Consider the following 13,721-nt stretch of genomic DNA (forward strand, 5'->3'; position numbering starts at 1 on the left):
ATTTTTGATGAAATTCGAGAGCTGTTTGACTCCTCCATAGACAGCAATTTAACCACCATTTACTAAAGACATCGTTAAAATAGTCAACGTGACTACAGTGGTTCAACCTTCACTTTATGAACCATCGAAAATGCTTTTTGTGTGCAAAAACATAACAAAAATAATGACTTTATTCAATAATATCTTCTCTTTTGTGTCATTCTACTATGCTGTTTACGTTCAATGCTTCCAGGTTCTACTCAGAACTCTGGCTCAGTATTGGCCAATGCATGTGTGTGTGATGCTGACGCAGGAGCCAGCCAATAATGAGTCAGCGTTCTGATGTAGAATCTGGAATCGCTGAATGTAAACAGCATATGAGAGTGACACAGAAGAGAAGATAAAGCTGAATAAAGTTATTTTTGTTTTGTTTTTGTGCACAAAAAGTATTCTCGTAGCTTCATAAAATTAGGGTTGAACGATGTCTTTAGTACCTTTCTGTACCTTGAAAGTGTTGATTATATTGCTGTCTATAAACGAGTAATATACCTTTCTGATTTCATCAAAAATATCTTAATTTGTGTTCTGGAGATGAACGAAGGTCTTACGGGTTTGCAACGATGAAGGGTGAGTAATTAATGACAGAATTTTCATTTTTGGGTGAACTAACCCTTTAAGCAGCATAACTAGTTTCAACATTGATAATAAGAATATTAGAATGATTTCTGAAGGATCATGTGACACTGAAGACGAATAACGGCTGCTGAAAATTCAGCTTTGCCATCATTGGAATAAATTACATTTCAAAATATATTCAAATAGAAACCAATTATTTTAAATGTAATAATAAATATTTCAAAGAATTGCTGTTTTTACTGTATTTTTGATTAAATAAATGCGGCCTTGGCGAACATAAATGATAGTGTATAATGTCTCCTGTTATACCAAAAGATTGTTTTTCCTTATATATTGCATTTTTGGCTATTTCTCACTTGCTTCTATACTTTTCTAGCCTCTCGTGGAAAGACAAAAATTATTATTAGTTGAAAAATAAGCCCTTAAAATCCATTGTTCCCTCTGGATCATTATTGCCATCTGGAATGTTTGTGAATACTGTACTCCTGTCAATGGAACTGATGGGATCTACCTGGAATCTGGGCCTTGTTCCATTAATGCTGCTATTTTATAAATTAATTGGCAGTTTTTTTACTGTAGGTGTCTTAGAAAGAACGTCAATCTGCCATTTCAGTAATCCAGTGGACAGCAGATATGAAAGCGTTCCAGATGGTGAAGTCAAACAGATTTCCCTTGATTCCTGTATGTGTTTGTCAAGATTGACACTGCTTTTTGAGTAGAGGTGCTTTTCTTCATTCTTGAATGCTGTGGTTTCCAGATTGTGGTTTCTTTTTGTCGGTAATTGGTACTTGGGAATATTTGGGTGATTGAGTCTGTTCACTGTGTACATGTCTTTATGACTTTGTGCTTGTTTGTATCTCTGTTTTTCGATCAGGCGCAGTGTGCCAGTTATCCGTCCCCACTCTTGGCACCTGGCAAAGCTGTCAGAGGCACCCTGCACTACGGGCACTGGTGACCCTTCAGATGGCCCCTCGGCTATGCAGCTCCACTTCACACCTCTCAGTGTACCGTGGCACTCTGGAGGTGACAACAGGTTGGTATAAATAACCATTATACAGATGATGTATTCAAGTAATCTGTATGACCATTCATCTCGTTTTAATATGTCATTGTTTTACATTTATTTAGACACTTTTTGAAACATTTCCATTAAACAACTAATAGCTTTAACAGATCTTTGTGTCTGTGTGAGAGGGAGAGAGAGATCTCATTGTTGAATTAGGGAATTTTGCTTCCAGCAAATTTCACAAGGAAAACAATCAGAGAGGAAGCTGGTGATCTCACATCTTATGTCAACATGTGGCTCACCGGATGCCACCACTATTTTCAGACATATGACTCAGACATTCTTCACACATCACCAGCAGAGTGACCAAAAAAACACACAAAACACACAAAAAAGCCTGTAGTACAAAACACAACATTGATTTAAAGGACTAATCTTTAACTTTTAACTTCAACTTTGATGTTTGTTTTGGGGGATTTCTTTAATGTTTTATCAACCAAATAGCCAAAATTGTCCACACACTGGAATTTTTTATTTTTTATGCACCCGAGAACAGACTTTGTTTTTTTGTTTAAGCTTTTTTGATGTATGAAATTTCTTTAGTGTTTTGCCGTGGAGACTGTGAAACCTAATCACAACACCTGTAACACAGAATGAAAATGCCTACATGATTATCAAAATAAAATATCTGTAAAAAATAATCTGAATTTGAGACTCCTGGATCCTGTTTCCACCTGGAATTAAGATGCATTTTGGTCGATTGGATCACAAGTGGATGATGCTAAATACAGGTGTAAACAGGGTGTAAAACGTTTTGAGCTTGTCCACTTTCGACCACTTCCAGAGGTAGTCAAACACATTCGACTGGATTGCTTTCGTAGTGGAAACTCTCATGTTGTTGAATGTGTTCGAACAGCCGCAAAAGACCACCTACTCTCCACCTACTAATGCGTAAACATTATGGGAAGCGCGTGCTAGCCAGACAGGGTTTAATCTTTGCCATCTGAAGACTCAAATTTGGTTTGAAGATAAGACTTACCAAGCACAATGTTCTCTCACCATTCCTGATTTCTTCACAGCATTCGGCGTGGTATTGTGGCTATCAGAGCAGAAACGAAAGCTAATGCTCTTCGTATGTTTTTCCATTGTCTCCAGGCACGTTCATATGTAAATTGCATGAGCTTATTTTGTCCATTAGATCGAAAGATCTGAAAAAAAAAAACCTTACATTTAACCACCCATAGACCCTCCCCTCGAAAAAATCAGGACAGGAATGTTTGAAAGTGGACAAAAGAGATTAAAATACCAGGTGGAAACGGGTATGTATCTCCCACGTCCTCTCCGATCAACCAAAATGCATTTTAATACAAGGTGGAAACAGGGCCATAGTTGTGACATTTAGATATAATTTGATACTGAATAGTGTAAATAGTTACTTTTTGTAGACAATTGTTGAAATCCTTATGGTGATAGTGTCACATCATCTAACTTGGTTCACTTCTGTTTCATTGTGCAGTGAGCTGTCCATGCAGTGGGGCCATATCACCAGGCACTACAGCACAGACCGTAGTAGCTCAATAGGGAGTATGGAGAGTCTGGAGAATCCTCCCAACCAGGGTTACTATGACAGTCAGCTCTCTCCCATCGATCCTGTCATCTTCAACAACAAACGTGACTCTGCTTACAGCTCATTCTCAGCCAGCTCAAACACATCTGATTACACTGTTCCTGTCAAGCCTGAGGAGACCAACTCCATGGACAACCTCCTCCAAGGTCTGGGTTCTTCCTGCAGGTATCCAGACGGAGGCCAACATTCTGCCCCCAGCGGCATTGGTAACCAGCAGGGAGAGCATCAGCGCTCCAAGATGCTGTCTGACAGAACTGAGGCTAAAGTCCGACCATCGTCCTATAGCTGCGAGGAGGAACACTGTGCACCACCGCAGCCACCCATGAGGAAGGATAGCTTTAGGGCTACTAAAGGCCAACCAACAGATAAACGTTGTGTGTCTGCTCCTGTAGGCCTCCCAAGTGTAAGTGGCTGCATGGTTGAAGATCAACCCCAAATCCAGGAAGTTTTGACAGGCAATGTTTATTTGAACGGAGCACAAGACAACGAGCAAGAATGTAAAGGGTGCACCACTGAAACTTATTATACCTTAAACTCTCAGAGAGACTCAGGTGGAGATTTCAAAGCAACTGTCAGTGAGAAAAAACACTTTGAGAACTGTTCAAAATCTGTGGTGGCAACTTCACCTCCTCTGAGTCCCTTTTCACAAAGGAATATGGATGAGAACCTTGATACCCAACTTCAACCAGAACGTAAACTTCACTCAGTAATGCACAGACACAGTGCACCTGAGAAACTTCTAGCTTCTCAGCTGCGTATGATGGATATTTCTGGTGACAAAAGTGATCATTGTGCATCTCCAACTTGCCAGTGGTCACAGTCTCCTCTTTATCTGAGTGATACTAGTCCAAATAGTTCTCAGGGCAAGTGGGGAGCAAGCCGATGTTCCACACCTGGTTCGGTGGCAACTTCCGAACTTGAGGATCCAAGGGTAGAGGAGGAACCTCTTGATTCTGGACAGAATCTGTGGGAGCAGCCCGGAAATCCCATGGGGAATGGATTCTCCCCCACTAACTCTCAGACCTATGAGAAGAACATTGCTTCTGTAGATGTGGACACTCACCTAAATGAGAATGGAGAAGTGAGGGTGGATAATGGCAATGCCACAAAGCAGTCTCATAAACTGCAATTTCGTAGTTCCAAGTCGCGTCGCAGAAATGAGCGTTTTGCCACCAACCTCAGAAATGAGATCCAGAGGAAGAAGGCCCAGCTGCAGAAGAGTAGAAACCCTTGTGGTGAAGAGACCGTGGAAGAAGAGGTTGCAGATCTCAACACAGAGGCAGTAGCTCCTCCAGAGTACCATCAACCCAGACCCCAAACCCTCCCAAGTCCTCTTACCAATCCACCCACTGCCTCTGTGCAAATATCCAAACAGATACCTCAACAAGTTCTTGATACCACACAAGCTGAGGAACATTCCAGCATCAGGGTTGTGTGCGTCCAGTCATCTCAGACCCAAACTCAGATCCCTCAACATGCCAGACAAGTATGTGTGCATGTGGTGGAGGAGATAGCACCTGCAGGTAAACCACGTCGATGGCGTTGGACGCCAGAACACAAGCTTCAACTAGAATCTGAGACCTCTGAGAGTAAGGAGAGAAAGGAGGCTACCGGACAGATGTGGTCTGGAAAAATGGTATCAACAAGAGGGAGAGCAGGTTCTTCCAGCGGTCGTTTAGGTCGATCAGATGAGTGTGACATCCCTCCCTTTGCAGACCGCAGGAGGTTTTTTGAGGAGACTAGCAGGAAGTTGAGTCAGTCTGTAACAAACTTATCAAGTCTGACAAGTCGAAATCAGAGACTGGACAAGCCGGGTAGGCTGAACCATCCATCCTCACCTGAACCTATTGAGATGGCCTCTAACCTGGGCCGGAGAAGGTTTTCGTATCAAGATGTGCCCTATGTCAACTCACTGGACACTGGGAGACAGTTTATGAGAACCCAAAAGGACCAAGAAAAAATGATGGAGAGGCTGATGGAGAGAGAGCAGGAGAAGGAGAAAATTAAGGAGCAAGAGAAGCTTAGAGAACAAGAGAAGCTTAGAGAACAAGAGAAGCTTAGAGAACAAGAGAGGGAGAAGGAAAGGTTAAAGAAAGAGAGGGAAAAAGAGCAACAAATGGTGAAGGACTGGGAGGAGAGGCAGAGGCTGCTTCAGAGAGAACAAGTACGGGAGTCTGGGAGAGAAACTGTTCGCTCTGAACACAATACGAACAATGACACAGTTCCTCAGTCTTCATCTCACGACGCCTATCGGAAGCAGCCGCCCACACCTCAGGTTCCTTCCTCCCTGCAGTCCTCTGAGCATTTCTATAGCAACACTACCACTAACATCCAAAAGCCTTGCTCAGCGTTCCACCCAGTGACCACCCAGCACAATCAGTATGATGTCTACCACGTGAATCCACCCTACAAGGCCAGGAGCTACACCTCAACTGAGGTAAGACTGGGAATTCAGCATTGTCCATTGTCTTAAAAAGGCATTGTCAAGCTTTTCTGTTCCAGGCTCTCAGCCAACCCAGGGAACCACTAATATAAAAATGCCAGAATTTCTGACAAGCATTGCAATATATTAAATTAGTGTTGATGTGGCTTCCCATTTACCTTACTTATTAAACTCACACAGAATGATGTATAAGTATTGGGGGATAACTTAAGGATGCAAATGTCATAGTATGCATTATATATCGAATAGACATGCACATGTCTTTGCAACATAGACACATTGTTATGAAATTATTTATGCCAGTAAGAGTATAGCTTTCCTCTTGCAATTCACTGTCAAATAACAACCTCATAAATTCATAATGAATAGCCTGTGTATGTGCTTATAATGAATAGCCTGAACTTTCCTGAAAGAGGGTGTGATTTGCTTTCTTTATTTTGGTTATTTACAGTTCTAAGCTTCTATGAGCAATTATAAAAACATATTGTGAAGCCATTGAACCACTTTTTTCAGTTAAATAGTTTAGAATTGAAAATGGCCTAATTGCATATGGGATGGAAATTGTGGTTTAGTTCCTGTCAGAATGCTACTTTTATGTTATCTGTAAAATATTATGTATCGTCTTTGTGCATTGATTTATATGCACACTGTTTGAACTGAATAAGGATGAAACTGTTTATACTCTACTTGAGCTGTTATTTTAAGACTCTTTGGTGTAGTGCCATGTAGATGGTAGTGAGACTGTTGTTTTCAATCCTCAGTGCAGACTTATTTTAATATTAGCATTCATGCAAGTCGGGATATATTGAAACTGGCCTTTCTCAGTGTCTCAAAAGGCAAAATGTTGGCTAGAACTGTATAAAAATCATAAATCGGCTCTAAAACAACAGGAAGATTGAATATGTATGCTATCTCAACAGTCACTATTCTTGATGCATGTCCTTTGGTTTTGAAAAGTGTTTGGTTTTTCATTGTAAAACTATGCTCTAACTGATCTCTGAGCCATTCTTATTCATTCAGTATTTTTAGATAGACAAACTTTATTGATCGTTGAGGGCAAATTCAGGTGAATTCAAGAGGGATTTTTCCTTGTTGTGGAATCAAGCCCATGCACTCTGGATAAGAATCAGAGATACTATTCAGAAGGAAGGAACAGTTTGATATCTAACCCTTATATTTATTTTGCACTTTATGTGCTTTGAAAAATTTGGGCTCTAGATGGTTGGCACAACAGTTGTTGGAATGAACCAGTATTTGTATGGTTACATAGAGCAAACTCCTGCTTTTCTACTGTACCACTGAGCATGGCATTTAAACTCTTTTGAGAGAGGGTATATGCTAAATATGAAACTTTATGCTAAATAACAGATTGGCGAAAAGGTATAAAGTTACATAAATCACCGTTTTACTGCTTTACCTATTTACCTAGGTTTTTATTATTTATATATTTTTTGCAGTTGGAATACTGCGAAAAGGGTTAGGTAAAAACAATCTACTATACAACATGAATTTGCCTGTTTATATATATTTTTTAAAAATTATATTTTATTTTTTACTTAACTTATATTTAAATATATGGCAAATGTATTTTACAGGCCCATCCTGTGCAGGGACAGGAACAAACAAAAAAACTAAACCGAAACTACAGCTTAACCGAGAGGTAAGATCTTTTACTTATATACATATTGTTATTGACAAACCTGTACCTGGAAGAAGTATAGCATAACATTTCTTATTCCACAGGGACTACCCAAAGTGTAAGAGAGGGGCTGTTGCTCCCGACTTCATGAGTCAAGGTGGCAACAGCATTACAGGTGGCTGCACTGAGGAGCATCTTTTTTCTCCCCTTAAAAACCGTGCTATGTCAGAGAACGACATTCGCATGGAGACACAAAATGTTCCCAATCACATTTCAAACACCAATGTCGGCAGAATGCGTGCGTCCACTCTTAGCGACCTGGATGAGAATGGAGTATGTGTCGGTGAAGTAAAGAAGAAAAAAAGGCCTCCGCCACCTCGTCCACCGCCCCCAAAATGGGAGCAGTTCCACAAGAGGCGGGCATCCCACCACAACCTCTTCTCCTGCCCGCCACTCTATTCCTCTCCCTCTTCCTCTCCGCCTCGGGCACAGCCGTGCACATCCCGGCCGCCCAGCGTGCCTGAATTGACACGTCAGCGTTCCTATAGTCTTCCTCCGAGGGAGGTTTCAGAGAGCCATCACTGCTGCAGTCAGGAGTACTCTGTTGCTCCCCCCAGCCCTGCTTTTACACGTCGAGCTTTTAAACCTGTAGCTCTGCCCCCAAGAGAGAGAGACATAAACCTTCAGAACTACGACATGAGGAGAGAACTTCATCAACCTTTGCCGCATCCTGAACCATGCACGAGGTAAACCGTACCATCCAACCCCACACTTATCAAGATCCATGATGAAGAACATGATAAATCTTTTTAAAGTTTTTTCTAGTTTAAAGCACATGTGCTAATTTCTTAGAAGTGTACTCTTTGTATTCATGGTGATTTCATATAGTTTTGATAAACCATTTCCAAGAAAACTTGAAAATCAAAAAAATAGGGCTGTTCAACGATAATCGTGATTGTCGTGTACAAAATAAGAGTCTGTGGTTACATAATATATGTGTGTTTGTTCTGTTGTGTACAAGTATTATGTATATATAAATACACACACATACATGTATATATTTAAGAAATATATGCATATATATATATATATATATATATATATATATATATATATATATATATATATATATATATATATATATATATATATATTTATTTATAATATATAAAATATATAAATGTAATTTTTTATAGAAATAAGATATTTTTCTTAAATATATACATGAATGTATGTTTATTGATATATAATAATAATAATTATACAAAAAACAAACACACATTTATTACATAAACACAGACTCTTATTTTGTACATGATAATCACAATTATTGTTGAACAGCCCTAGATGTAACCATTAAGTAAAAAGTAAAAACTTTAGCTTTACACTTTGAATACATGAGAGAACAACATCTCAATCATTTTTTTTTAATGGAAATTATTATTTGTTAGTTTCTTTTAAGATTTTTGATTATTAATAAGCAGTGAAACAGTAATAATAATAATAATAATATAAGCGAAACTAATAAAGGTATTATTTACTTTTTTATTTTTTATTTTTATTATTTACTATTATTTGTTGTATTTATTTATTTATTTATTTATTTATTTTTTACTTCATTATGATATACAGTACCATTTATGGGGTTGGCAAAGAAGTCTCTTGTGCTCACCAAGGTTGCATTTATTTGATCAAAAATACAGTAAAAACAATTTAAAATAATAATTTTTATTCTAATGTTTTAAAATGTAATTTTAATTTTGGAATTTGGAATTTTCAGCATCATTACTCCCAATCTTCAGTGTCACATGATCCTTCAGAAATCATTCTAATATGTTGATTTGATGCTTAAGAAACATTTCTTATTATTATCAATGTTGTAAACAGTTGTGCTGCTTAACTGCAATACATTTTTGTCAGGACTGTTTGATGAATAGAAAATTTAAAAGAACAGCATTTATTTGACATATAAATCTAAATGTCTTTAATGTCCATTAATGGACCCTTGCTGAATAAAAGTATCCATTTCCTTCAAAACAAAAATCTTACTGAGCAGAAACTTCTAAAAGTTATTATTGAATGAATTGCATTTTGAATAAATTACCTTCATGTTTACCCTCTTGTAGAATACCTGTCCACACTGCTGCAGCGTCAGATGAGCCTAGAGTCACACTGGTGAAGCCCATCTTTCCTGAGCATCGAGTTGAATGGGACCGGTCCAGTTCTCATTACCCTGCACAGGGCACTATTAGGTCTCTTGAAATCCCAGAAAACAGCTTGTTAGTTGGGCCTGTGTATCCAGAATCCTACTTCTCCATGAACAACTACCACTTGCAGCCCCATCAAGCAGGCTTCCCTGAAACAGCCCACAAAAACCAGATTATTTCCTCCCACAGTCCCAGCAGTGTTGAAGATGGAAACCTGCCCCTGGAGACAGACATCGATGAGATCTGTGAGAATGAGCGAGTTGGAGAAGTTCAGAGGATGGAAGGAGAGGACAGGATGGAGATGCAGGGTTTTGCTCGGCCTGTTATGGTGCTGGAGACAGACATTGACAACATGCCTGAGCAAGGGGCTCCAACGGCAAGAAGCATGAGGCTGAGAAGCTCCCTGGAGGTCTCCATTCTGGAGGATGATTATGGTATATCTAGGAATGAGCTGATTGGAGAGTTCTTTCCACACAGTGTAAATACAGAGATGGGTGGAGAGAGCTGGAGAGGGGGCTACCCAATCAGTGGATCAACACTAGAGAGGTGCGACAATCTTCTCAATTTTCTGAACTTTAACTTTCCTTTTCATAACACTAATGTTTAAATGCCATTATAGTTATGGTTGTCATGGTATTGGCATGCTTTAGTTCGGAGCCCCTAGGGACATGCTGATGGAAGGAAACAAATATTTAGATGCTTTTCTGTTCTCTCGCGAAACTTTGCGTTCGCTCAGAAAACATTTGCGTTCCATCACAAAGACTTTTGCATTCCCCTCAGAAACTTTGCATTAGTTTGCAAAGAACTCAAAAGGTTTAAAAGCAAACGCAATGTTTCTCAGCGGAATGCAAAAGCATTGACTTATTTTTCCTTCCATCTCTTTTTTTTTTTTTTTCACCACCACATCCCTTTAAGGGCTCCATACTTCAGAGTATTCTACAATATACATTGTAAAAAAATATTTTTCAAAGTTGAAAATAAAACAGATTATTGGAGTACATTTTACATGAAAATACTGTTTCAGGCTTTCTACATCAAAATGTCATGTTTAATTCTGTGTTACTTGCCATTTCTTTTGAGTTCTTTGTAATTATTTGTGAAATTTACTAGCAATTTCTGAGTGAAAAATGTTTCAAAGTACATTTTACATTACAAAGATTGTTACAGTGCCTTCACCTCCATTTGTTTTCTTCTGAAATATCAATGACCTTTTTTCTAGGCCCTCTAGAATGGGAACAACCACAGCACAAGTCTCACGATCAACCTGTTACGACACATCAGCTGAAAACGCGCAACTTCTTGCCAAGATTCGAGAGATCTCAAAGAGGAAAGAGGAGGAGGAAGAACTCAATTATAAGGTGAAAGATTCAGAAATGTATGGGTCGCTTATTATATACTTTGTAAATGTGATCCAGGTCCATAAAATTTTTCACTTTGGTGTAATTTCAGATGTGGCCCCAAAGTTCATGGACACTTTAAATGTTACTGAAGTACTTACTTCACTTTTCTAGCTTTTTTTTAAGTTACTTTTATAATTAAGATGATTTTTGGATGTATGAAGACAGTTCCTATGAAGAATTAGGAGTGTATCTTTAAAAAAAAAATTATATATCAGTTTATTCAAAAATTTAATTGGAAAAAGTCACTATTAAAATTGAGTACAAATAGTATCTCTTATGCTCACCAAATCTGCATTTATTTAATCAAACATGCACTAATATTGTAAAATATTTAATATATAATAGGTATTTTATCATTTAAAATAACAGTTTTCTATTGAAAAAATGAAATTTACTCCTATAATGCCAAAGCTGAATATTTAACCAATTTTTAGTCACATGATCCTTCAGAAATTCGAATGTGTTGATTTGCTGCTTAAGAAGCACGTTTTATTATGAATGTTAAAAGCAGTTGTGCTGCTCAATATTTTTTATAAGAAGGTTCAAAAGAACATATATGTTAAACAGAAATCGTCTGTAACATTTTAATTGTCTTTACTGTCACTTTTGAGCAATGTAATGTAGCCCTGCCGAATAAAAGTATTAATTTCTTTCAAAAAAAAAAAAAAAAAGTCTGATTGACCCCAAACTTTTTAAATGTATTGTATGTGTGTCTATATATATATATATGTGTATGTGTGTGCCATATATATATATATATATATATATATATATATATATATATATATATATATATATATATATATATATATATATATATATATATATGCCACTTCTCATAGTGAATGTTTATATTTACAGAAGCAGCTGATGGAGAGCCTTCGTAAAAAGCTGGGTGTCCTGCGTGAAGCACAGAGGGGACTGCAAGAGGATATTCGGGCCAACACTCAGCTGGGAGAGGAGGTGGAGAGCTTGGTGCTTGCTATCTGCAAGCCCAATGAGGTGGACAAATATCGTATGTTCATCGGCGACTTAGACAAAGTGACCAGCCTGCTGCTGTCACTTTCTGGGAGGCTGATCCGAGTGGAAAGCGCCTTGGACTGTGTTGACCCAGAGACCGGCCATCATGAGAGGGTGAGGAGAGATATATTGTCGCAAAATGTTAACTATATTATCACCCAACAATATATGTTAATGTCTGTGTGAAATGAAAGTTGTGATGGTTTTTTCTTCCTTATTGTGACACATATCTGAGGGAAACTTCTTGGTTAAGAACAAATGTAGGGTTGGACATGATTTTGTCCATCAGGAATTGATTGGATTGTTGGACAGTAATGGTTTGTTATGGAGGGTATGCATCAACGTCACTTTCCCGCCGGAACACGCTCCCTCAACCAGACTGAGTGGCAAAAGAGCCTGCTGCATGACTGGATTTAATAGGAGAAACTGGAAAAATGCAAGTAAAACAAACGTTTATCAGTTTAAACTAAAGGTTGGACTCGATATAGTTTTTCTTATAACTTACGAAAGATCCACGGATATTGACATGCAGTCAGGAATTGTGTTTCCTACATTTATATGTGCCTGATTTCGACGCCGGGGAAATACATTAAGCAAATTTCCCTTGTGAATGCTTTATATAAATATATGTATTCTTAGGTGTAAATCCGAGTGATTAATTGTATCAGTGTTATATATATCATCATTTCGTCCAGCCCTAAAACTTGTATGGTTTTTGTCAGTGTTTTTAAAAACATCCAAATGTACAGAGAAAAAGATGGTAAATATTTAATTGATGAGTTGTCAGTACAATATATTACAATACAATATAGGTTATGATTTTACCTCAAAATTCAGCATATTGACACAAAATGATAACTACAAATTCACGTTTCTCTGCCTGGAGTCCAGCTGCTTCTGTGAATTGCAGTGATCTATTTGCTTCTTTTTTCTGTAGCTTTCGGCAGTCTGTAAAAATATGCCTCAGATTTTGTCAAAGCTATTTGTACAGTCAATCTCAAAGCTCTTTCCCGTTTTAGATGTTTTTTGTGTGTTTTTCACAGCACTCACGCTGAAAACCAATACCGCCACTCAGTCTTTTGTCACTCAGTGGGCATGACCGCAGTCATAACGACCAACGGTGACATCACATGCATACCCTCTATTGCTGTGATGTCATTTGAGTGACAGGTTGTCCCGCCCTTGCGCTAATAAACACATCATTGGAGAAGAGAAGAGACTGCAAGAGGGAGAAGTTATTTAGAAAGAGGGCACATTAATAAAAGGATTTGCACAAATAATAAATTATTGAAGTATTTATAATAAATACTAAATACTATAATAAGAATTGATCATTTTGATTTCATGAATACTTAAAAGTTGGATGTATAGTACATTACCTGCATACAATACAGTACACAAACGTAAAGCAATATATAATATAGGATTGATTTTTATATATATATATATATATATATATATATATATATATATATATATATATATATCACCGTAAAATATATTATTGCCCAGATCTAATTTGCTAAATGCCACAATAGAGACAGAGTGCATTTAGGCCACGCCCACCCCGGGGACGAAAACAATCCAACCGTCTCCATTGACTTTGTATTGCGGAGGCTGCCTCCTTGTCATTGCTGACTTATAACAAAAAACAGAACAATGTCTAAAAGCTGCTATGTCACAGGGTGTATGGCAAACAAGTTAAAAAGCCCAGAACTAAGCTTAATAAGCTACCGAACCGTAAAAGCCAACCTTTAAGGAGAC

General features: G+C 38.0%; 1 protein-coding gene across 3 annotated transcripts in view; it reads left to right on the top strand.

Moving 5' to 3' along the window:
• Window positions 1-13,721, top strand: part of shroom4 (shroom family member 4) — a 71,527-nt gene that overhangs the window by 51,981 nt on the left and 5,825 nt on the right. For all 3 annotated transcript variants that reach the window (XM_067401533.1, XM_067401534.1, XM_067401535.1), the window contains 7 exons: window positions 1,490-1,648; window positions 3,138-5,685; window positions 7,287-7,351; window positions 7,435-8,076; window positions 9,457-10,083; window positions 10,757-10,895; window positions 11,799-12,071. In XM_067401533.1, coding sequence (XP_067257634.1) covers window positions 1,490-1,648; window positions 3,138-5,685; window positions 7,287-7,351; window positions 7,435-8,076; window positions 9,457-10,083; window positions 10,757-10,895; window positions 11,799-12,071 — 4,453 coding nt within the window. The remainder of the gene's footprint in view (window positions 1-1,489; window positions 1,649-3,137; window positions 5,686-7,286; window positions 7,352-7,434; window positions 8,077-9,456; window positions 10,084-10,756; window positions 10,896-11,798; window positions 12,072-13,721) is intronic.

The sequence above is a fragment of the Chanodichthys erythropterus genome, chromosome 11 (genome assembly GCF_024489055.1).
Source record: "Chanodichthys erythropterus isolate Z2021 chromosome 11, ASM2448905v1, whole genome shotgun sequence".
In the NCBI taxonomy this organism is placed as follows: Eukaryota; Metazoa; Chordata; class Actinopteri; order Cypriniformes; family Xenocyprididae; genus Chanodichthys; species Chanodichthys erythropterus.